The following is a 27,500-nucleotide window of genomic DNA, read 5'->3' on the forward strand; positions in this document are numbered from 1 at the left end:
AACAAACCAATACATGGACAGTACATGAGACACATTAAAGAACTGGCCAGCGATGAAACATGATAATGTCTACATAGGGGAGAACTCAAGAAGGAAACAGATGGAATGGTAACAGCGGCACAAGATCAGGCCCTAAGAGCCAGACATGTCCAAAGATCAATAGATGGAAATAACATCTCACCCATAAGCAGGATGTCCCATATGAAATACGAGACCACAAACCACATAGCAAGCGATTGTCCGGCACTCACTTGCACAGAACCAGTACAAAAAGAGCACGCTTCAGTAGCAAAAGCTCTCCATTGGAGCCTGTGCAATAAACACCAGCTACCATGCAGAAATAAGTGGAGCGAACACCAACCTGAGGGAGTAATAGAATACGATCAGGCAAAGATCCGGTGGCACGTGCCATTAGACCAGACGTGACGTTGATTGAAAAATCAAGAAGAAAATATCACTCATTGATGTCGCAAGACCATGGGACACCAGAGGAGATGAGATGAGAAGAAAGAGAAAAATTGACAAGTATCAAGAACTGAAAATAAAAATAACAAGGATATGGGATATGCCAGCGGAAATTGTACCCATAATCACAGGCACAAGGACACTAGGTACGATCTCAAGATCCCTGAAAAGGAACCTGGATAAACTAGATACAAAAACTAAAATTACATGAAACATATAATGCATCTAGTCTTGACCGTAAATTTCTTGCATTTTTTTCAGGGCTAGACCAAATCACCAAAATAATAAATTATTTTACCACCTATGTGATATGAAAAAAAGCAACGTACCTTAACTTTGTTTATGACATTAGCTAGATAACGAATTATATATGTACATATATATTATATATGTATTCTCCAGGCTTTGTAGAATTAAATAAATTACATAGAGAAGAAATAGTTAAATCATTATAGAAAAGGAAGCAAATGAAGATAATGAGAGCCATAAAAGGACCAAAGTAAATAAAGCGAAACAAGTAAAGATGACAAATGATTTTTGAATAAAAAATTTAGAAAGGTGAGAAAAAACTAATAAAAAGGGATAAAATAAAAAGGAACCAATGAAAATAAGACAACAAAAATAAACCTTCGGGATAAAAAGGACATCTTCACTTCCATGTATGGAGAAAGAAAAGAAGAAAGAGCAGCAACCTCCCTTTTAGAACCTCCCTCATCTTTCTTTAACATATCTCCAAGCCCCCTTCCCTCTTCCTTCCCCCGCCCCCTTACAAAATAAAAAATAGTGCGAGGAGGAGATGATTGGGAAAGAGGTCAAATCTATTTAAAATATTTATTTGACTGTTGCAGCATCATGGGATCTTCTAGAAGCGGGAGAGGGTTAACAGGGGAGTAGGGGTTTGGGGGGGAGGGGTGGAGGTGGGGGGGGCTGTTGGGGGGTTGGGGGGTGGCATGAGGGTGAACCTCGTCATCTTAAAAGGTTTTACATGTCACAGTTGTCACATCAATGATGCTTATTCTCTTGAAGGTTGCAAAACGAGGGAAATGTTGAGCATATTTTGTTAGTGACTCTTTCTAAGATATCTTTTCATCAGCAACGCTGCGTTACTTGATATATTGTGGGCAAACATTTCCCTTATTTTCTATGTAACCTAATACAGATAGAAACAGACAGACAGACACACACCACACACTATATATATATATATAATATATATATATATATATATATAGTATATATATGAATAACTTGATCACGAAATATTTAAAACGTGATGCTATGTACAAATAAAGGTGATGCCACGGAGGAAAATGAAAAGACGAGAATTGCCAAGACCTTTCGGTCTACACAACCCTTTGTATATATATATATATATAATATAGTATATATATATTAATAATTAATATATATATAATATATATAATAATATATATATCAGATATAAATAATAATATATATATATATAGAGTGGATATATGTATATAAGAGCTGATTTATTTTGTTAATTTAATTTCTCCATCTAAACTGATCTCTTCTTTATGTATTTTCTGTTACTTTCTGTTACTTATTTCCAACGACTTCCACTTTCTTTGGAAGCTTGAATTTTAAGTCAATAGCCTCTGTGGACTTCTTCCGTATGAATAACGTTCATGTTCTGAACAATAATAACAATCTAAAAAAAACATATATTAGTCATAATGAATTCTTAACCTGATGATTTCCTCACGCTTTTTTCGAGGCACAGATAAAGGCTTAGACCATGGTGGGAAGTATGGAAGGATTCCCTCCCTACCTTCTGCGGCGAGATTTCCACCTATAGTCTTTACCCTAGGTCAGGGTGAGATTCCCCTAACCCACTCCGTAAGGGGTTGTGATGATAAGCGTATGAAAAAGGGGCCGTATGGCAACTTAGTTCAACAGGCTACTGTGAACTTTACAAATACATTTATACGCGGTGAAAGTGATAAGTAATATATATCATACAGCATCATATATATATATATATATATTATATATATATATATATATATATATATATATATATATCATGCTCTCTCATATTTATTGACACTGCCCATTAAGCACGTGATTTATTTTATCACACATCACCACAAACAAAACAAAGCAGAAGTAAATACAACAGAAACTAAAAGATCTGCCAGGAGTACCGTACAAATTACACATGGAACCCTTTTTTGTAGATAAAACTAAATCTGCAGTCAAACGTTGCCTATACTTTGTACACATACAAATTCCTTCATATACAAAAAAAAAATATACATACGGACGTACATAAAAGTTACCCACATATATGTGCGCACATCCGACGCATACAATTTATATATCTTAAGGCAAGTCCCAAAAGACACACACACACACACGCACACACACACACAAAGCCCTAGTATGAAAGCCAATGAAGAAATCACACAAGTTTCAATATTCCCTAAATCTTTGAACTTTCCTTCCGCCGCCCAACCCACAAAGTCGGAATTTCCATTAACAGGGGCATTCGCCAGTGTGTAAGCACATGTGCGCATGTGAGTGTGTGTGCGCGCGCGCGAACGTGCCTAAAACACAGGAGGGCGCGAAGGGTAGACGAAGAAAGCCCTGACAGACGTAATTATAGTATGCAAATACTTCGGGAATATCTTTGATATATGCTGAGGCTTGAATCCTCCGAATGGAGAAGCTCCTCTCCCGTCCCATCTTTTCCATCTCATGTTATTAAAACCCCTACTTCCCCCCTCCCCCCTACCCCAGCTTCTTCCTTCATCCGACTTTCATTAATCCCATACTGCAGTCGTCAATTGCACTCATCACCATAATCTAACAATATCCGATGTTTGCATTTTAAAAGTCTCTCTCTCTCTCTCTCTCTCTCTCTCTCTCTCTCTCTCTCTCTCCGTTAATGGCTTCGCTCAATTTTTGGGGGAAATATGTTTTAATAACTTTCATGAGACGGGGAAGGAATTGCCAACTCGAGAATTAATCACCGCCTTCGCCTTAGTATCCATCTGCATAATTTCATAAATGTTAAAGTTATGCAAACAGTCCCTGAATCATCCTTCCCCCACGTAATCCCTATCATAATCAAACAGTATTATAATTTGTGCGAAGAGATATGGGACGCTCTGATCATTCATTCCGTAGCCATCATCATTATCGATGGCTTAGGGACGCCACAGCCTCACTTTTGAAAAGCCATATTTTCATCCCACAAAAAATCACTCAAAATATGACGTCAATCAAAGGAGACTTAGAATTCATGAATTACGAGATACAGAAAAAGTACAGGCAAAAACGGTGCTTTATTCGAAAGTTCTAACCAACTATTAATGCAGTTCAAATATATATTTAAATATTTTCAAATGTTTTAATAAATAAGAAGTGTTTTGGGTTTCCTCTGGTTATTCGTATGTAATCGAAAAATACAATGCCAAAGAGTAATATGATCCTAACGCACTGCTCCCACTGGACTATGTGTGGTCTCTTCAGTTTTCCTAACTAAATCCATGAATTACAGACACCATGCATAGACAGATATTCACAGATGGATTTCTTGCGTCCAGGCTGGAATTCCACTGAATCAATTACAAATCTGCTCATTCGTAAGTAAGCAAAGCCTTTATTGAAAAAAAATAAGACCTAACAAGATTAAAAATCATAAAATGCACTGATTAGTTTTAATAAAATATAATACTAATTTTTTAATAACTTGCGAATGTATTAATTATTTGCATAAAATAATATAATAATATTTTATTATATATACGAGTATTTTACTTGGCAATAACTGGAAACAAGACCGTGAGATTTTAACTGCCCTGCAGATTTTTCGTGCACGTATAGTATATATACAGTTGATTATGTATTACAGTAACACATAAAAAACGAGTATCCATACTGTCAAATTACGTACTTATAAATACGGTACATACAAATTCATATACGAGTTCTCAGAGAAACCGACAGACAACAAAACAGTTTATAATCAAATGTTGCTGAAATCTCGACCTACATCAGCAATCCTCGCCCTGTCAGTTCTGGAAATCTCTTCCAGCTTTTGATTTTCCAGATGCATAATATTCTCCCACGGCACATCCCCAGTCTATACTTTTTTGGTTACCCTGTCCCCACCTTTTTTGGTGACTATCAATTCCCGGACTGGATGAAGGCATTAGGTTGCTTGTCACATCAATTATTGCTTAATACTTGTCAAACAATTCTGGATTTGAAACGCCGAGAGAAGGGAAGTATTAAAAACCCCAAAATTTTAAATGATAAAGTGACATCATGATGGAATACTCATGTAAAAATCATAAAGGCCTCGATAATAATGTTCACAAAAATATGGATTTATATTTTTGAGCAACATAAATTTATAGTACTATCCGAGTGAGGCTTTGAAGTGAATTCAGAAAAAAAGATGCAAATCAGTAGAATGGTTTCCGGATTTCACTGTGAAGGGTTTCTAAAAACCCGTCTCATTTTGAAAGAGAGAGAGAGAGAGAGAGAGAGAGAGAGAGAGAGAGAGAGAGAGAGAGAGGCTTGACATAGAAAGACATAGACAAATCTACTCAAGGCAGCGACCGGATTGCGTAAGCATTAGGGAGGCTCAGTCCGCCAACTCGGAAAGGATAAACAAACCGGATGCGGCTGTAATTCACTGACATACAGAATACAACGGCATCCCCTTAGCGAAGTCTTAGACGCAGTCCTCCGTTTTTTTCTCTTCGAGTTGCGCAATAAAAAGTGAGGTGCCTCAATGCCACCTCCTCGAGCGTTACGAAATACCCCTTTGAAGATACCGAGTCGACTTTATTCATTCCGCGCGCAAGGCTGGAATCCCCTAGACGCGGCCGACCCCAATTGACAGAAGTCTAAGCTTGGCACGTTCGAAGACAAAGTTTTTCACTAAGAATACTGCAGTTAGGGCGATGGGCTTTCACATCCCGTTTTCTTTGATCACGAGTTTCGGTTCCGTATGCTTTCATCCTTACAAATTCCGTGTTTCTTAGTGTGTGTGTGTGTGTGTGTGTGTGTGTGTGTTTAGTGCAGTGCACCTCTGAGAAACTCTTAATAACGTTAACTGACTCGGGGTGATCACAATCTCTCTAATTGGAGTTTCTGGCACCAAGAAGAAATCACCGGGAGGGGTACCATCTAAGGAGAACCCCTACCCACCACACTACCCCCTATCTCCAGAAAATTCACAGCTTTTTTTTTTTTTTTCATTTCCGCAGGAGAGGCGGAAGGAATCAGATATAAAAGCAGTGGAGACGAAGAATAAAGAATCTAGATTCTAGGAACTAATGAGGAAGCTTACTGAAGCCCTGACTTCAATATTTAGGCTTGAAAAATAACGGTATGATTTAAAATTGCTGTTTCTTACATATCCGCACACATGGATATTAAAATAATATGTCCGAGACAAAAAGCGGGCTGAATTTGCAAAACACAAGAGCATACAGAAGTAAAAAGCGTACGGGAAATGTCTAATGAATTTCAAGCGTGAAATGAATTACAAACGATTGCAACAACCAATATTCAAATTTTTAATCAATTAATCATTTTAATTACAATTATCACAAATGAGGTATATTCGTATGGGGCAAACCAGGAAATAATATTAAACTTCCTAAGTAAGCTTCACTAAATGCAATAGACTCAGAAAAGAGAGAGAGAGAGAGAGAGAGAGAGAGAGAGAGAGAGAGAGAGAGAGAGAGAGAGAGAGAATGATGTTAAGCCCACTTGAAACTCGACAGATTTGACGAAGGACGTCTAACCCGATTACGTGCTATGCATTCCACTGAAGACAGACAGGGGAAACTAGAGTAAAATAAACCACAAGATCATATGATAACAATTGCTAGATCACGTTGATGAGTCTTAACAGCAATAGCAATAATAATAATAATAGTATTAACAGTGGCCGATACAAGGTTTAAATGACGGGAAAAAACTAAATGACAGGCAGCTAGGTGTTCTGTGTACGAGCAGGAAAGGGGCGGTAATAATAATAATAATAATAATAATAATAATAATAATAATAATAATAATAATAATAATAATAATAATAATATTTCGGAAGGAGACCCTCTCATAGGCAAGTTTGGTTAAAAATGTTTGCTGCTTCAGCACTATTAATATTGTAAAAAGTCTTCTCTATTTTTCTGATGACAGCTCTCTCTCTCTCTGTTGCTTAGACTGACGAGCAACGCGCCAAAGGACATGGTAAAATCCGGTTGTTGATTCATTTGTGCTGTTTATTATTCTATTCTTATACTAAACAATATTACTTATACAATGTTCTCTCTCTCTCTCTCCAACGCGATGTTTCGTCCAGATCTACAGGACATTTTCCAGCGGTGACTGCTGAGGGATTTCACCATGCCCTTTGGCGCGTTGCTCGCCAGTCTAAGCAACAGAGAGAAAGCTGCCATCAGAAAAATAGAAGAGACTTTTTACAAGATTAATAGTGCTGAAGCAGCAACCATTTTTAACAAAACATGCTTTAGAGAGGGTCTCCTTCCGAAATATTATTATTACTGTCATTGTCTTCTCTATTTTTCTAATAATGGCTTTCTCTCTGCTATTACAACTGGCGAATATTGCGCCGATATGATTCATCAGGAAGAGTCAATGATAATAATACCACCCAGTCGAATTGGAGGTATGTGATAGCAAAAAAAATTATTAATAATAATAACAATTTGTTCAAATTCACAGCCATACTCAATTTCATACTCGCCAGACCTACAGCGTGTGAAGCTTACTTCATCTTTCAAGGAGTCATGAAAGAAATGATATTTTTCTCGTATGCAAATAACGAAGATATTTTTCATCAAAGGAGAGAGAGAGAGAGAGAGAGAGAGAGAGAGAGAGAGAGAGAGATAATAGGATCACCCACGCTGCATATAATGAGCCCTCGAATCCTTCATCTTCCTCCTCATTTTGAAATAATTCCAAACTTATTTTTCGAGATTTTATCGCGTGAGGGTGGAAAGACGGCGGATGGGGGGAGGGGTGGGGGGGTGGAAGAATAGGGGGTGGCAGGGGGAGTAAACGTCTCCACAAACACACTGCACGCAGACACAGAATCTTTTGAATAAGGGACGTAAATGATGCCATTTGGATCTCAAAGACGATGGAGTCGCTTAAGAAGAAGAAGAAGAAAAAGAAGAAGAGAAAAAAATAGTTCGGGAACTGGAACAGTTCTCATTAGCGGATTTTACGTAGAAGGATCTTGCAAACGTTCATTATTTCTTCTTATCTGTTTCTGTAATATCACCTAGTTGTTAAGCGACCTATATATCTACCTCTCCTCACACAGACACACACAGACATACATCCATATTAATCATTAAGCTACTATTGTTTAATATCCAATTCACGCTACTTCGGAAATATCCCTGATGGGGAATGATCACCGAAGGGGAATCATAAGTGATATACATAATATATATATATATATATAATATATTATATATATATAGTATATATAATATATATATATATATAATATATATATATATATCTATATAATATTATATTATATATATATATATGTATATATATATATATTATATAATATATATATATAATATATATATATATATATATATATATATATATATTATATATATATATATATAATATATATATAGAGAGAGAGAGAGAGAGAGAGAGAGAGAGAGAGAGAGAGAGAGAGAGAGAGAGAGAGAGAGAGATTGCACAGTATTTACGTGTATGTTATATATATGCGTCTACATTGTATTTATGAATATATTAATACATAATGACATACCATTTAACAGAATTTATCTCCATGCCATTTGCTGAAACAGGTTGCAAAATATATTCAATAAAATTCGTACCAGATTACCTATGACCTTACGTTGCCAAAATAAATAAATTAATAAATAAATATTAATTCCTTAATTCTTAGTTATAAGCATGTAATTAGTACATAACAAATATTCCTTACCAAGCACACGAGATTCATGATGGACAAGGGAATCAAATATATAGAAAAATGGCGCACATGAAAATAAATTTAAAACAATGTTCTCAAAAATGACGTTTGAGGAAAAAAAACAAAAAAACATTCGAAGTCCAGCGAGGGAAAATTCATGAGCGACAAATGAAGTCAAACAAAGCATAGTGAACATTTAGCATCCAAATGAAGAGGACTTCACAAAAGCACAATTGGTGTCAAGCAGAAACAGATACTGTATATAAGAAAAATTAAATCGGACGAATACCTCGCAAACGACAATGAAAACAACCAAACATACAGAATTTTTTTTTAAATAAAATAACGAAGAAACCAAATAGATACTTCATTATCAACACACGAAATCGATCACAAATAAATACTCCATAAAGAAATCAATTAAACCAGACCAACACAGACACTTTATAGAAGAAAACGCATGAAGTCAGCTAAACACACTCACACATTTATTTAGCAAAAGTGAACTAAAATACAAAGAAATGCTTCGTAAAAGACAAGCAAAACCAAGCAAACTCTATAGACAATTAAAAGCAGGAATCTGGCACCTACAGCAACTGCAGAGAAGTCAGCCCGTTGAACACCCCAGCAGCTAGCTCGTTGATCTTGTTCCCGTAGAGAACTCTGCAAGAGGAAAGGAAGAAAAATGAATTAGTACATCTTACAATTCAAAATTACAGTAACTCTGCACAGACGAATGTCGCCTTTCCGTTGTCATACAATGTTCATGTTTATATCTATGTCCATGAAGAACTTGTTCTTACGGGTAAGGCTGCACGTGTCTTGCGTATCACACATTTCTAAATATTAAGCACATATTCTACTGATCGTCTTTAAAATTTTGCAGTATAAGTGAATTATTATTATTATTTATAAGGACAAGCCCATGTAGGCCACTGACTTGAAATTCCAGCTTCCAAAGTATATGCTGCTCATTTGAAAGATGTAACAGAAGGAAATGGGAAATTGAGTTATTAGAAAAGAAAAAATAATGAAAATTAATAGACAAAAATGTAAGTAAATGATTAGAATGCAAGGAGGAAGAATGTAGCCTTTTATCACTATTTCGACTGTAGGTTCGACTGTGGTGACATGATTCCTGTTTACATAAGACAGTTGCATCAAGGGAAAATAACGCAGATACGTTTTATCAACATCATTACTCATCTCTTCTAATAAATCATTTTCTAAAGTGTTACCCTAATTTAAAACGACAGTTCGCACTGCCACGGAGACGCAACATGTTTTATTTCTTATGTATACTACCTAAAGCCAATATAGGTAGACACGCACGCAAAAAATGAAGCCCTAGAGCAGAAGTTCTTAACAGAGGGTGTCGAGAACCGCAAGTTGCGGCTATTATGTTTTGGACATTTGCATATATTTGATTTTAATGTGTCATTGTATACATTAGTACATATTGTAAATAAATAACTAGAAAACTATAAATGCTTTTGATTTTCTTGCATGTTCTATTCCTAGCTATTCATACCTGAAATATGTATTAAACTAATATGTTAGGTCATACTGTCAACAAATAGGACTGGAGTGAACTTAATCAAAGGGGGTATGGACCCATATTGGGCAATCCATTGAGGGGTCTGGAGTCATCAAAAGATTAAGAACCCCTGGCCTAGAGATTGAACATAAATTTATAAGGAACGGTAATGCACAGTATACTTCCAAATCTACGCTTCTTCTCTCTCTCTCTCTCTCTCTCTCTCTCTCTCTCTCTCTTCTCTCATCTCTCTCTATATATATATATATATATATATATATATATATATATATATATATGTATGTATGTGTGTATATAATAGAGAGAGAGAGAGAGAGAGAGAGAGAAGAGAGAGAGAGAGAGAGAGAGAGATATGAGCTTTCAAATATTTAAATCCCACTACGCTCCGGATCTGTTGTAGACACCTGGAATAACAAACATGTTTATCCGGCTTTATGTACGCCTATTCTCTCTCTCTCTCTCTCCTCTCTCTCTCTCTCTCTCTCTGAGCAGCATATGCATGAGCTATCATCACTCACTTTCCAGCGTATCAGTGCAAGAATATTTGAAACGACCAATCCTTACGCAAGCCATCCCTTTGACACCTGAAAAGCGAGCGGAAAATACGGTGAATATACGAATTCCTCTCACGGTAAAGAAACTAACTGAGGGTTGGGAGAGGGAGAGGACGATAATGCAGATGGAAGAGGCGAAACATTGTTAATTGAGGTTCATATGTGAATGCTTGGACTTATGCAAACTGATATAAGTTTAGGTTCGTATCATCAGTGTAGTAGCATCTATCTGTGCCCCCTGAGGGCAGGATGGGCTACACTGAATATCTCGGTATGTTTCGCTATGTTTCCAGCGTCCGATTCGCATCTATATGCACATGCAAAAGCACAAACAAGCACGGCCAAATAAGCGCTTTTGAACTTTTTTTCCAAAACATAATAGAAACAACTGGCGAAGTGAATGCGGAAGAAATGATGCAATGATGCCGGGTCCTTTCTCGAAGTTGAGAACGTCCTTCTTGCGCTAAGGGTCTGACTGGCCATTTGTGCTACACACGATTTACAAAGACACAAACACTGCGCACGCGCTCTGGGAACTCTAGAAGATAAAAATAATGCACTACCTTCCAACGTTACCGGAAAAATTCTCGTCTTTCATTCTATCCAGCCTGATGTGAACTGGAAATCTTAACGTCATCTGACGACTCAGGCTGAACTTGAACCATTTGCTGATCTTCATTTGTTATTTTTATTGTAATGTTCTCTTCTCTCGCTTCTGTTTTTCTCATCTGTTTTTTTTTTCCAGCAAATTCATGATATTGTTTTTGCCTTTCCTGAATCTGTGCACATTTTGTAAAATAAAAATAATAATACAGTTGGGAAAATATCTAGACATATTCCACAACAATGGATGCGCTGTTTTTTGTGCTTAAAATACTTATAAAAACAGAAACACTGAACAGGTGGATATTTACTGACACAGCTTCAGAAGAATTAACCTCTTGATACAGTTTCGAATTTTTGAAAGTAATTCATTTTGTCATTTTGCTCGGTATATATAAGTTTCCAAAGAATATTATACACACATACATAGTCATAACAAATACATAGATATACATTTATATATATATATTATATATATATATATATATATATATATATATATATATACATACACATATATATAAGGTAGAAGCCACGAAGGAAAGTGAAACAATGGAGTAGCAGCAAGATCTTTGCGACATAACGTCCATTACTTAGCAGAACAAGACTCTGCTAGGTAAAGAACGTTGAGTCGAAAGATCTTGTAGCTACTCCAGTGTTTCACTTTCCTCCTTGACTTCTACCTTTATTTATATATTCATTACGTTCCAAACTTTCGTGATTCAGTTATACACACACACGCACGCACACACACATTTTATATATATATATTATATATATATATATATATATATATATATATATATATATATTATATATATATATAATAATATATATTGTTTGAAACCTTGAATTTAAAGTCAACGACCCCTCCGGGGTTCCTGCATTTTAAACAGGATGAATATTCTGAATGATATATACTATAATTGTACATACGTATAGGTTATAAATTCTTTTTTTTTTTCTTTTCTTTTCATCCTGTGTTGGGGTGGGGGTGGGAGAGGGGGGACAGGTCGCGGAGACATTGGGGCCCTTTGGACTCTTTCGTTCCCCATCAGTGGTATTAGTACCTCGTCGTCAAACTTCTAAAAAGTGCAAGGCCGAAATTATCAGAAAGTCCCTGAGTCAAAACGGAATATTAATAGAATAGAAATAACGTGAGCAAACAAACTAAAACTCCACTGAGTATGGCGTTGGAAATAAACAACAACAATAGCAGCAAGAACACTCATAATGACAGTAATGAGCGAACCCACGCGTACGGACATCATTTAAACGCTGCCATTTCCTCGTTAGCAGTCAGTCAGCGACGGGACATTATATATTATTCCTTCGAGCGTCATCATTCGCCGCTTTCGAAAACGTCCGTCGACGATATTCGGAAAACAGGGATGGCGTTTGTTGTTGATTCAACTTAATGGGCCGAATATGCACAGGATTCCGGCGATGTTGAGAGAGGATTTCGGTGCCTGTTCCGTGCGCTTTTTTCCTAAAATTTCACGAGAGCAAAAATACGACGCGAATTCATTTTCCTGAGGGGATATTTTTTCCATTGTATATATATATTAGTATATATATATATATATATATATATATATATATATTATATATATATATAATTGTATGAATGTATGTATATATATATATATATATATATATATATATATATATATATATATTATATATATATATGTATATGTATATGTGTGTGTGTGTGAACATATTCACTATTAGAATTTAATGTCTTCTAACTATTTGTTCGCTATTTTTGAACCAAGAAAGAAAAAGGAAACACCGAAGTGCTAGCCCTCTTGTTTTTCATCACCTTTCACATCAGCATTTCTTCTTTTACCGTGGATATGATTTTATATATAGGTGTAAATATACATAATATATGTATATACTAACTAGCAGATGTCCGTTTCCTTCAGGTCCTTCGGACGTGTTATCGAACGCATATTCACTTCTAAATGACGTGGATGTAGTACATCTTCCCCCAGCCAATACTACTGCATCACCGACCAGCTCAGTCAGGCAACGCCGGCCGACGGCAGGTGCATACATGTTGCGACAGGTTGCCCAAGGAAGATTTTCATCACAAGGTCTCCCTTAAACGGCCCTTGATAAAACCCAGCCTATAATCAAACTCTGATATAAATGTTAACTGCGCTTGTAGGTATTAAGTTAACTCGTGGTACCAAATTTGAATGCAGTAGGCCCATCTTTGACCTTTTGGACCCTAATTTCCGAAAGGGAGGGACTGCGGGCCGTAGGCTATACCACGCTACAACCATGGCCACCGAGAGAGAAGGCCGGCTCGATGGGGGCGCGAAGCAGGGAAGGTAGTCCGATGGTTGTGCTTTAATCCGCATCTCGGATAAACTTTCTTAAACATTTGTGATGCCCTCTTGACTTCCTATGGTATAATTGATAATAACTCGTAGGAAATAGAAGAAATTACTTGTGGTTGATATATAAAGAATTAATTTATGGATGATAAATAAAAGAAGTAGTTTAAGGATGATAGAATTCATAATGCTAGTAAAAAAAATAGTACATCAAGATAATTTATATTACATGTAAGTAAACAAAAAGAAAGAAAAGCAGTGAACTTTACAAAGCATAATCATAATCATAAATTGGTGCTATAATATGGAATAAACAAAAATAAAAAAAAAAATAATGATAATTTACTCTCTAAATTATTATTTGAAATGCTGGAAGTATTATTTTCGTAACAGTCTCCAACTTCTTTTTTTGGTTAAGTTTTTTCTTGCTACAATCGAGTTATTTCCTGACAAACAATAATTATTCATTAATACATTTGTAGAAGCCCATATCATCATTTTCTCTATCTGTTCAGTGCTGTGTCCTGAGTCGCAAAATTCATTTGGAAACAGAGCCTCATCGTCTACAAGAATATTATATATGAGTGCTGAGGCAAATTTTCTCTGGTCTTACAAGTTCTGAATTGAGGTATTTGTGTTAATTTATTGATTATTATATAACAATACATAAACAATATTTGCTGCCGTATCATGAGGATATAATAAAGAAGCCCCTACTAATTCCCGAAAGATATCTGTTGATTTTCTGGAAAGATCTCCTCATCATGCGCTCCAGTTGATCATTTCTTTTGCAAGAATTACATTTCCCTTTCCCTTTTATTTCTTATACATTTCAACAAATGTACGGAATCATACATAAAGAAGAGAGGCCTACCACTCTGACTAGGATGAGAGGCCTACCACTCTGACTAGGATGATGATACACAATTGATAATTTTGGTGGGTGGGCAAAAAATGACATAGCTTTTCCATTAATGGCATTGTTATCGGTCACAACACAGAATACTGTAAAGCCTATTTCTTCCAATCCAATGATTATTTTCTTCAATATATTATGCAAAGTTTGGGCTTTCATACACTTAGTAGGAATAATATGCACAACGTCCTTGAATTTTGACCGTAGCGCTATTTAACATAAAACAAATGCGCTTGTTGCAGCCTCGCTGCTATCAAAGGCTGAGCCAACAATATATCCCCCTTTATAATCAAAATATGGTTTTAGATGAATTTCATCAACCATCAGGATCACTACTTTGTCATTGGGCAATAATGATTTATACTTATTTTTGATGTACATCAAGAAATTTGTATCATCTTGTTCCGTGGCCGGACTGAATTTTTTTGAAACAAACACCCTTTTTATAGTGGAGTAGCTAGGTAATATAAGAAATTTCTTATCTCTCAAGAGCCTGTATCCCTGGGGAGAAACAATTATAGAAGACAGAGGAAAATATCACTAACTCAGATGAATAATCCAAACTTATTAAGTCATTAATGCAGTTGTTCACAAACAAATTTCAGTACGGTAGAATGTTTGAATGAGTGGTTCATCTAAAAGAATGGATAAAAATGAAATCACCAACTGAATAACACTAATGCTGTTGCAAGTTTTTGAACTTCTTTTATAGCTATCCGCTCTACTTAAGTTATCCAATATCTTTTCAAGTGTATTAGTATCATGAACTTCTACGGGAATCTTGAAGTCCCCTAATCGATTTACTTCAGTGTCTTGAACGAAAGCTTGCACTTCGCAGTTATTCTATATCATTAGGGATAAAATTATTTTTGGGTACGGGAATTGCGCAACACGACAATTGAAAGTCCCTCATTATTTTTTATCAAAGTCCAATACTGAGTATCTAAAAACTGTAGCTTCCCAACAAGTTCATCAACAGAACTGAATAGCCTAGAATTTGTATACAAAATGTCTACTGCAACACTCTCTGCTATTGCAGCCTGCATCGCTGATTGCTCCTTCCTTGCTCTCTTCGAATCTGGAGATTCTCTCCGATGCGATGGGCACCTTTCACGAAGTTGTGGTATTTTCAGTTTTGTAGTTGAGGTTGTGCCAGTACTTTTGTCATAACAGGATTTTTCCCATATAACATCCTCTGGCACGACATGTAAACTGCAAACCTGAAAAACAGATTTGCCAGTATATTAAACTATTGCCCATTAACGAATATTGAAGTGTCCGAATATCCTCAAATAAATACATCATGGTGATTAATGCAAATGTAGCTGTATGTCCATGATCCTCCTAAGCTACGTATATTGATTTTATAGCAAAACACTACAACCAATATTCCACAAAACGATATTATAATTTCAATAGTAATGAGGTAAATGTCAAGTGTATTTTGTATACTCACTTTGCTATATTTGTCCGGGGTGTAGCTTTCTCGTTTTATGGCTCGTATCCATCTTGCTGCGAGTTCTTCATTCTTGGGGAAAGAAAATATGTTGACCTTGGGCCCTGTCTCGTAATTCTTAATTCCCCTTGCAATTTTGGGACAACACAATGATAAGGCATCGTCGCAGAAACACTCGCCAAACTTATGTTCACTATCAATATCCCTTTTGGTCTACAAATAACGCAAAAAAGATGGTAATCACTCGAAAAAAATCAGCGGTGTGACCCCACCCCCTTCTGAATTTAGAGCAGTACTAAAGCAGGTAGTCTGACTGACCGTAGGTCTAGGTCAGTCGGACCTACCTTTGCTTGGGAAAACCCTGATGACGTTTAATCCGCCATGCCTAGACCTACGGTCAGTCAGACTACCTGCTTTAGTACTGCTAAATTCAGAAGGGGTCACACCGCTGATTTTTTCGAGTGAATTACCATCTTTTTTGCGTTATTTGTAGACCAAAAGGGATATTGATAGTGAACATAAGTTTTGCGAGTGTTTCTGCGACGATGCCTTATCATTGTGTTGTCCCAAATTGCAAGGGGAATTACGAGACAGGGCCCAAGGTCAACATATTTTCTTTCCCCAAGAATGAAGAACTCGCAGCAAGATGGATACGAAGCCATAAAACGAGAAAAGCTACACCCCGACCAAATATAGCAAAGTGAGTATACAAAATACACTTGACATTTACCCTCATTACTATTGAAATTATAATATCGTTTGTGGAATATTGGTGTAGTGTTTTGCTAATAAAATCAATATACGTAGCTTAGGAGGATCATGGACATACAGCTACATTTGCATTAATCACCATGATGTATTTATTTGAGATATTCGGACACTTCAATATTCGTTAATGGCAATAGTTTTAATATACTGCAAATCTGTTTTCAGGTTTGCAGTTTACATGTCGTGCCAGAGGATGTTATATGGGAAAAATCCTGTTATGACAAAAGTACTGGCACAACCTCAACTACAAAACTGAAATACCACAACTTCGTGAAGGTGCCCATCGCATCGGGAGAGAATCTCCAGATTCGAAGAGAGCAAGGAAGGAGCAATCAGCGATGCAGGCTGCAATAGCAGAGAGTGTTGCAGTAGACATTTTGTATACAAATTCTAGGCTATTCAGTTCTGTTGATGAACTTGTTGGGAAGCTACAGTTTTTAGATACTCAGTATTGGACTTTGATAAAAAATAATGAGGGACTTTCAATTTGTCGTGTTGCGCAATTCCCGTCCCCAAAAATAATTTTATCCCTAATGATATAGAAATAACTGCGAAGTGCAAGCTTTCGTTCAAGACACTGAAGTAAATCGATTAGGGGACTTCAAGATTCCCGTAGAAGTTCATGATACTAATACACTTGAAAAGATATTGGATAACTTAAGTAGAGCGGATAGCTATAAAAGAAGTTCAAAAACTTGCAACAGCATTAGTGTTATTCAGTTGGTGATTTCATTTTTATCCATTCTTTTAGATGAACCATCATTCAAACATTCTACCGTACTGAAATTTGTTTGTGAACAACTGCATTTAATGACTTAATAAGTTGGATTATTCATCTGAGTTTTAGTGATATTTTCCTCTGTCTTCTATAATTGTTCTCCCCAGGGATACAGGCTCTTGAGAGATAAGAAATTTCTTATATTACCTAGCTACTCCACTATAAAAAGGGTGTTTGTTTCAAAAAAATTCAGTCCGGCCACGGAACAAGATGATACAAATTTCTTGATGTACATCAAAAATAAGTAATAAATCATTATTGCCCAATGACAAAGTAGTGATCCTGATGGTTGATGAAATTCATCTAAAACCATATTTTGATTAATAAAGGGGGATATATTGTTGGCTCAGCCTTGATAGCAGCGAGCTGCAACAAGCGCATTTGTTTTTGTTTTGTTTTATGTTAAATAGCGTACGGTCAAAATTCAAGGACGTTGTGCATATTATTCCTACTAAGTGTATGAAAGCCCAAACTTTGCATAATATATTGAAGAAAATAATCATTTGGATTGGAAAGAAATAGGCTTTACAGTATTCTGTGTTGTGACCGATAACATGCCATTAATGGAAAAGCTATGTCACTTTTTTGCCACCCACCAAAATTATCAATTGTGTATCATCATCCTAGTCAGAGTGGGTAGGCCTCTCATCCTAGTCAGAGTGGTAGGCCTCTCTCTTTATGTATGATTCCGTACATTTGTTGAAATGTATAAGAAATAAAAGGGGAAATGTAATTCTTGCAAAGAAATGATCACTGGAGCGCATGATGGAGGAGATCTTTCCAGAAAATCACAGATATCTTCGGGAATTAGTAGGGGCTCTTTATTATATACCTCATGATACGGCAGCAAATATTGTTATGTATTGTTATATAATAATCAATAAAATTAACACAAATACCTCAATTCAGAACTTGTTAATGACCAGAGAAAATTTGCCTCAGCACTTCATATATATATTCTTGTAGACGATGAGGCTCTGTTTCCAATGAATTTTGCGACTCAGGACACAGCACTGAACAGATAGAGAAAATGATGATATGGGCTTCTACAAATGTATTAATGAATAATTATTGTTGTCAGAAAAATAACTCGATTGTAGCAAGAAAAAACTTAACCAACCAAAAAAAGAAAGTTGGAGACTGTTACGAAAAAAAAAATAATACTTCCAGCATTTCAAATAATAATTTAGAGAGTAATTATTCATTATTTTTTTTTTATTTTTATTTTGTTTATTCCATATTTATGCACCAATTTATGATTATGATTATGCTTTGTAAAGTCACTGCTTCCTTTTTTTTTTTGTTTTAACTTACATGTATATAAATTATCTTGATGTACTATTTTTTTTACTAGCATTATAATTCTATCATCCTTAAACACTTACTTTTCTTTTTTTTTATTTATCATCCATAAAATTAATTCTTTTATATATCAACCACAAGTAATTTCTTCTATTTCCTACGAGTTATTATCAATTATACCATAGGAAGTCAAGAGGGCATCACAAATGTTTAAGAAAGTTTATCCGAGATGCGGATTAAAGCACAAACCATCGGACTACCTTCCCTGCTTCGCGCCCCATCGAGCCGGTTCCTTCTCTCTCGGTGGCCATGGTCTAGTCAGTCGGACTACCTTTGCCTTGGGAAAACCTGATGACGTTTAATCCGCTAGGCCTTCTCTCTCGGTGGCCATGCTACAACACCCTCAATCCCCTCCCGGTGGTAAGTCAAAAGGGCGTAGGCCTCCTGCCCCCTAATATGGTGGGAAACCCTCGGGTCCCCCTTTCCCGGGGGGTGGGGGGGGTGGGGGGTGGGGGGGGGAGTGTGTGGTTTGATCCTTTACTACTAAGGGTGACTTATGGCTTCCCTAATATATTGAGGGAGCCTGTTTGTGCCTTTAGAAACACTTGTACATAGATGTTAACGCCGAAAGTTGTAAAAATGAGGTGTGTTTATTAAAAATAGGGTTATAACCCTCTAATTTCGGATTTTGACTAAAACCTTCACGGGAGAAGGGAGGTCTATGGTAAAAATTTGGTATTTCTAGCAGTCAACTCTGAAAGTTGTAAAAAATGAGGGGTGTGAAAAAGGGGGGTTATGACCCCCATAGAAATGACCCTTAAATTTCGGATTTTGACTAAAACCTTCCTGGAGGGAATGAGAGTCTATGGTCAAAAATTAGGGTAGTTCTAGCTTTCAAAGTCTGGGTGTGGTTGTGAACAAACTAACAAACAGACAGACAAAACAGACAGAAATTGGTTTATATATATATATATATATATATATATATTATATATATATATATTATAATATATATATGTGTGTGTGTGTGTGTGTGTGTGTGGCCCCAGTGTTAATAGCATTTGTAAATCTGTTGTTCATATTTATGCATTTTGCAGTAACTTGACTAAAAGGAGTACCTAAGTAAGATGGAGGAGAAAGAAAGAAAAGAGAAACAGAGAAAAGATAAACTGACTTTGCATAGGCGATCAGAGCTCTGTCAAAATATGTATCACGTGATGATTATTTGAACGGAGGTAATCCACACTCGTACCGGATGCTACAATTCATCAAATATCCTGTTGTTTCACACACACACACACACACACACACACACAACACACATATATATATATATATATATATATATATATACTATATAGAGAGAGAGAGAGAGAGAGAGAGAGAGAGAGAGAGAGAGAGAGACTCGATGCTTTTAGCCAGGTCATAAAATTTACATTCTCTTTCATATGTTCATGTCCGAACTGACCTCGCTACCTACAACGACAACGAATTCGTATGAGATCTTCACTTATTCATGTAACCGTAATATTCCCAGTAGCTTGACGGCCAAGAGGGGGAGGGGGAAGGGGAATATTGGGGATCGACCTACGGGTAGAAAGGGCGCTGTTACGATGTCCCATTTTCTATAATTCCGTTTTCATCCAACTTCTTCTGTGAACTACCATAATAATTTATTCATCCCATAATATATCATTTCCATTTTCCTGTTGGCCTCTTGTGCCTAGAAATGGATGTTTTCTCTCTCTCATGCAATTGCATATGCAATGATGCAAAGACAGATTTGAATATAAATTAAATTCATCTCACTCTACCTCCGTTTACGAGGCTGGGAGAGGATCTAATGGGTGGGGGGGAGGCAGGTGTTTGATGGGTAGGTGGTAAAGGAGAAAGGGGGGGGGGGGATTGGGTGAGACGTGTTATCCAGTAAAGGAACAAGAAAGACGGCTGATTAATCAAAGGGTTGTTTCCGTGCCCTGTTCTCTTTTCGGACTTTGTGCAGTCGATAATAGTTCATGTATTTGATATAATAATAATATTAAACCTATTATTAATTTTGTACCTAAACAGCAGCAGCAAGTACACAGCTTCATAATACAGTTTACGACTCGGCTAAGCTGCTCTCTCTCTCTCTCTCTCTCTCTCTCTCTCTCTCTCTCTCTCTCTTTAATTTCTATAACGTTCCTAATTTGTTGCAAGTGGAGATCCAGGCAAGGTCTTTTTTCCTCTCCCTTTTTGCCCGCTTCATTTAATCGAGAGGCGAATCTGCTTATCAATTAGGAATCTCATTCCCATATTTTTTGCTCAGACTGAAGAATTTTTGGAAGCTAAGCCTTTCATAATCTGCATGAAATGTTGTTCTGAAATGATAACAAATATAGCCAGAGCTCACACAAAAATGTACCGAGTTCCATAATAATATAGTTAAGTGTTTCATAGTCACACTTTCATGCTCGTTACATATTTTACTAACTGCCTATTACTCATATTTTCCATAGCGTTTATAGCTGTTCATTATATCATAAAATACCATCCCAAATCGCGCCGTCTGTTCCTCAAGTTGACAAATAAGCGCATATTACTTTGTGACAAGAATTCCACATATCATCCTCTTAAATGTTAAAATATAATAGAACTTAATTTAAAGAATTAAATGCAACGAGAAATGCTGCCAGCCCCCAGACAATGATTCCTGGCAGGGCTAAAAACAAAACAAACAATGCATGATCCGACCTCCAGCTTACTCGTGGCGCGTGCTAAATTCTACGGTCAAAATAGAGCGTTGTTTCACTAACGAATATTTAAGTAAATAGGCTATATTTCATTAGAAATAACATTTCTGAAATTTTTTACATGCACATTCTTTATTTTTTACATTTTCATTCTAATAGAATATCATAAACATCCTATCCTAAAATTCCTGTATCTTCAACTCAGAGCAAAACGCCTTTTTCACCCCCTCTTAGGTTTCCTACCCCCTCCCACCCCCCTTCACCAACAAGAACAAGACCAACAACAACGAAGTAGATTGTAGGCTTACTCCCCGAGTAAGCAAAAAGCGAATAATTGAATAAAATAAAGAATAATCGTTGACACACACAAACCCCATTACACCAGCGGAAAATGCCGCCAAAAACAGGGCAGCGAGACGAAAAAAGGATCAAGATCGAGGCGTCCGAAAAGCCGTCCATTTATTTCTTTCTCTTGTTTGTTTGTTTATTTTGTTTGTATGGTGTTTTTACGTTGCATGGAACCAATGGTTATTCAGCAACGAGACCAACGGCTTTACGTGACTTCCGAACCACGTCGAGAGTGAACTTTTACCACCAGAAATACACATCTCTAACCCTACAGTGGAATGCCCGAGAATCGAACTCGCGGCCACCGAGGTGACAGGCCAAGACCATACCGATCACGCCACGGAGGGGCTCTATTTCTTTCTCTTTTACCTCGACCTTCACGGGGACACCAATGGACATTCAAAGGCCCAGACAACAAGTTAAAACTCTAAACGGAAACCAACAACAACACCATAATAATAATAATAATAATAATAATAATAATAATAATAATAATAATAATAATAATAATAATGAACGACTTTTTGACTTTTTTCAGGTATTATTTACATATGAAATTTCTCTCGCCCACAAAAATTATCCGTAATTTCTAATAGAAAACTGAAATTACTTAGGTAAAATTTTTCTCGGCAAATACGAAAAATCTGTAATACCAATGAAATATCAACAATAAACTTTTGTAATACAATAATAATAATAAATAATAATAATAATAATATAATAATAATAATAATAATAATATTAATAATAATAATAAAATTTTTTAGCACTGTCAAGATATTTCTCCCAGCATAAAAAATAAATCCCAACTTCTTTTGTATGAAAAAAAGATGTCCAAATCATTCATTTGTCAGTACTGACTTACCACTGCATTTACTAACAATGAAAAAAAGTCTACAAACTAAGATGACCCCCCACCCCCCCCCTCCCGCAGAAAAAAAAAAAAAACTGAGGTAGACCGGAAATCGGATGGGAAGAAGAAAAAAAAACTAAGCTGAAAAAGGTGATAGAGGAGCCAAAGAAAGAGTTTGAAGAAGGAATAATGGAGGGAGCGAGAATTACACATAAATGTAAAAGGAAAAAGGAAATGAAGTGAGTGGAAATAAACAGAAATGAGTTTAGAAATGACAGGGGAGGAAATAGACGAAATTTAATTCGAAGAAGAAAAGGGGAAACAAGACAAAGGTAAAGAAGATCTTTGAGGGGAAAGATATTATGCCGATTGGGAGATAAAAAAAAAAAAAAAAAACTGACATGGCTGAAAAAAAAAGTCAAGGCAAGAAAATCCAGAAAAGCACATGATCAAAAAAACTAAAACATAAAAAAAAGGTGGGGAGGAAATTAAAGAAAAATAAGAAAAAACTAAACGTTAAAAAAAATTGGTGGGGAAGAAATCAAGGCAAAAATTGGGAAAAAAGTAATAAAGGTGAAAGCGTAAAACTAAGGCAAAAGAAAAAGTAGAAAAACAGAAAAAAAGGAAAATATAGCGAATGGAAGAAATAAAGAGCTAAAAAAAAAAAAATAAAAATACAGAAGTGAAGAGACGAATAGAAAGGGAAGAAAATCCGGAGCCATCAAAAGGGTTGAGAGGAAAAAAGGCATTACATCGGACGGATGAAGACCGGAAAAACAAGATCTAATTCGGTCCCGAAATGGGTCGTTTATAGAGGCTGGATGTTGGGCTGAAACCCAAAATAGAGCCCAAAGGGAGACTTGTGGCGCGGGAATTAAGGTGATCGGGAAAAAACAGAACTGAAGGTATAAAGTGATTGCAAGCTAATTAATTTTCGGTGGTAGACGGAGAATCTGGGAAAAACATTTTCCACGCGTAAATAGTGGCGCCCTCTTTTTTTTATTTTATCTTTTTTTTATTTTATTTTTTTTTTAAGAAAAACTATTTCGTGAAAATCAATTCCTAAATTTTTGCCTTGGGAAAAAGTGAAAGAATCAGGATAAAATATTTTCTTAGCGACACAGAACTGGTGAACAAATATTTCTTTATTATAAAATACCTTCCCAAGACAAAATGAATAGTTCCTACATTAATTGTAAAGCAACTTTTCACGTATAGATATCACAAGGAAAACTTTTTATAGGAAAAAAATAAATTCCTACTAAATACTGTCCACGAAATAGTAAAGCAAAGTAAGTACTGTTCAGGTAATAGTAAGGGGAAAATTATTATTTCGGACATAAATAGTAAAGAATTAAAAAAAAAAAAAAATAATGACAAAGGAAAATTCCCTCTGAAAAACTTATCTCCAGAAAATACTCTTTACATACAAGCAAGATACTCATATCTTAAGCAAAGAAAGCTAAATTAACCAAAATAAATTGAAAATAAGAATAAAGGAAAAAAACATATAAGCGACAAATAAAGTTGTACAGGAATGTGGAGTCCATTACCTGCACCTACACTCCTCCCATGTGTGTGTGTGTGTGTGTGTGTGTGTGACAAAAGGGTCAGTTATGTTGGCTTTAATAAAGCATAGGATTTCCCTTTGAACTTTAAACGGGACTAAAAAGACTACATGAGTGCGGGGACGCTGATTGCTGCGCGCAAGTTTCCCTCAACCTTATTTTGCGGTTTTTGGGCACCGGCCGGATTTTACATCCGTTTAATAATTTACTTCCAAATGCTGGACATTTCAGCCACGATTAACCCTCAACCAATCGTCACGGGGAAAATATATTCCTGCGTAGAATATAGTATATAGCATACAGCAAATCCCGTCCACACTTTTCCATACAGCATAAACATTTACATATGTACTAGCTCTACCGAGTTCACCTTTATTCGGGGGTAAATTATAGCATTCAGATCCCAAATATGTGAATAAATGTGCGACACATTCAAAGATGCAATTTCATATGCATGTAGTATGCGTAAATGAAATCAATAGCTCCCCTTCGCTAATACACACACACACACACACACACACACACAGACACACACACACACCACCACACACACATATATATATATATATATTTATTATATATATATATATATATATATATAAAGCTGGGAAGAAGAAGAATATGTGTAAATAAAACACGATACGTCTTAAGTACAAAAGGCCCATTAAAACACTGGTTTAATGCTAAGGGCTATATTTCGGAGGTCTGACTACCACCCTTATCACTGCTTGATAAGGGTGGTGTTAGACCACCGAAATGTAGGCTTTAAACCAAATGGTTTTGAAGGGCCTTTTATATAAGTGTGTGTATATATATATATATATATATATATATATATATATATATATATATATATATATATATATCTGTGATTGTCCGTTTTTCTTTGAAACTAGCCCCTGTTAGGTAAAACAGCTTCACGTTAAAAGAATATGTATACCTATTACATTTATATGTAGGTGGCTTCACAGAAGAACGAGACAGCAAGCCCTGCTACTTTTATCCTTAAACTGCAAATTAGCATGATGACGCTGAGTAGAAACTTGAAAAAACACCAACCAAAGCAGACGCTTATTCCTACTAAGCCATTCTTATCTGGCCCCACTTATTAGATCGCACTCTTGTGTTTCCAGGATAAGTAGATCCTTCTATTTCAATACCTTTTGCATACCATCTATGCAGAGTTTAATCGGCTTCCCTCGCCTTCATTCTTCCAACACTTCTAGGTAATAAACAATTTTCAGTGAAGTCATTTCACAACAGACTGTTAATCTGGTGGTAGCAAACGGAACTATTTAGAACATTGTTGCTCTGGGACCTGGCAGTAACTTGGGGTACTATTGTACAATGAGCTAATGCAGGGGTTAGCCTAGTGGGTGGTTATATAGCCCTGTTATTTTGATAGCCTGTTTTCCTGGCAACTAGGCCGGCCGCTTCTGCAAACAATGCAATGTATCGTTTTCCTGTATCAGGCTTAATACTAGTAACCCAGTTTGCTATGAGTTTTATCTTGACTACAACTAAACTGAGGAACAGTCTGCCTAGTGCTTTTGTGGAGTTCTCTGATCTTCAAATGTTTAAGCAAGGAGCAAATTCATTCACACTCTCTATCATCATCTCTTGATTTCAGGTGTATCAGTTTTATTTTCGATTCCTTTATATTTACTTATTCATCTCTTTTTCCAATAAATTGCCTCCCACTGAGGCAGATTTTCCCTCTGGAGTCCTCTCGGGCTTATACTCTGTGGACTCTCCGTCCATAAGGCTCTTCAGCTGAAGATATAAAGAAAGAAAGGAGAGAAAATAGATCATCGGTTATTCCATAACCCTTACTCCTAGTTCGCTCAATACCTCTAATCATGAACACGACAAAACAACATTCACGTAACTAACGCCTGATTGTAGTTACTATAATCGAATTAGGTATTTGAATCAATCCTTTTCCCCTGTGTACACACTTCAGGCAACCTGCATCGACTTAAAGCTAACCACTCAGTCAGCACCTGCATTGATATTCTGAAAGCATTTCTGGACTATGATTTTTATGCGTAATTGTCATAATACTAGGGATGATCCTCCAGGAAGCAATTATGTGCCGAATGGGTTACGTCATGTCATTCAACCTCCGCTCCTCCAACGGACTCAAAGTGGCATTGTCTCACTAGCATCTATTGATTGTCTCACTGACAAATCTGACGTAAACTGACTGTTCCACTGACAAATGTGACACAAATTGACTGTTCTAGTCTAGGTGACTTATTTGGCTTAAATTGACAGTTTCACTGACATATCTGACATAACTTGACTGTTCCACTGACAAATCTGTCACAAATTGACTGTTCCACTGACAATTCTGCCTTAAAATGACTGTTCCACTGATAAAACTGACATGAACTAACTGTTCCACTGACAAATCTGACAAATTGACCGTTCCACTGACAAGTCTGACATAAACTAACTCTTCCACTGACAAGTCTGACATAAACTGACTCTTCCACTGACAAATCTGCCATAAACTGACTCTTCCAGTGACGAATCAGACATAAACTGACTGTTCCACCGACAAATCTGACATGAACTGTCTGTTACACTGACAAATCTGGCATAAAATGACGGTTCCACTGACAAACCTGACACAAACTGACGGTTCCACTGACAATTATGACAAAAAATTACTGTTCCACTGACAAATCTGACATAAACTGACTCTTCCAGTGACGAATCAGACATAAACTGACTGTTCCACAACGACAAATCTGACATAAACTGTCTGTTACACTGACAAATCTGGCATAAAATGACGGTTCCACTGACAAATCTGACATAAACTGACGGTTCCACTGACAATTCTGACAAAAAATTACTGTTCCACTGACAACTATGACATAAACTGACTGTTGCACTGACATAAACTGACTGTTGCACTGACAAATCTAACATAAACTGACTGTTCCACTGACAAATCTGACATAAACTAACTCTTCCACTGACAAGTCTGACATAAACTGACTCTTCCACTGAAAAACAAATTCTGCACCATTAAACTGAATCTGGTTACCAGTGACGGAAATCAGGGACATTAAAACTGACTGTTCCACAACGGACAAACTCTGACATTAAAACTGTCTGTTACAACTGACAAATCTGGCATAAAATGAAAACGGTTCACTGGACAAATTGGACATTAAAACCTGAACGCAGGTTCCACTGACAAATTCTGACAAAAAAATTTTACTGTTCCACTGGAAAACTATGACATAAAATGACAAAAAA

The 27,500-nt window shown here is 36.3% G+C and overlaps 1 protein-coding gene across 1 annotated transcript in view; it reads right to left on the reverse strand.

The window, feature by feature from the left end:
• The window catches only part of LOC135221781 (protein slit-like), a 558,755-nt gene that overhangs the window by 141,765 nt on the left and 389,490 nt on the right, over window positions 1-27,500 (reverse strand). Inside the window, exon 5 of the mRNA XM_064259629.1 lies at window positions 9,035-9,106. Within this exon, the coding sequence (XP_064115699.1) occupies window positions 9,035-9,106 (72 nt within the window). The remainder of the gene's footprint in view (window positions 1-9,034; window positions 9,107-27,500) is intronic.

This window comes from Macrobrachium nipponense, chromosome 3 (assembly GCF_015104395.2).
Source record: "Macrobrachium nipponense isolate FS-2020 chromosome 3, ASM1510439v2, whole genome shotgun sequence".
In the NCBI taxonomy this organism is placed as follows: Eukaryota; Metazoa; Arthropoda; class Malacostraca; order Decapoda; family Palaemonidae; genus Macrobrachium; species Macrobrachium nipponense.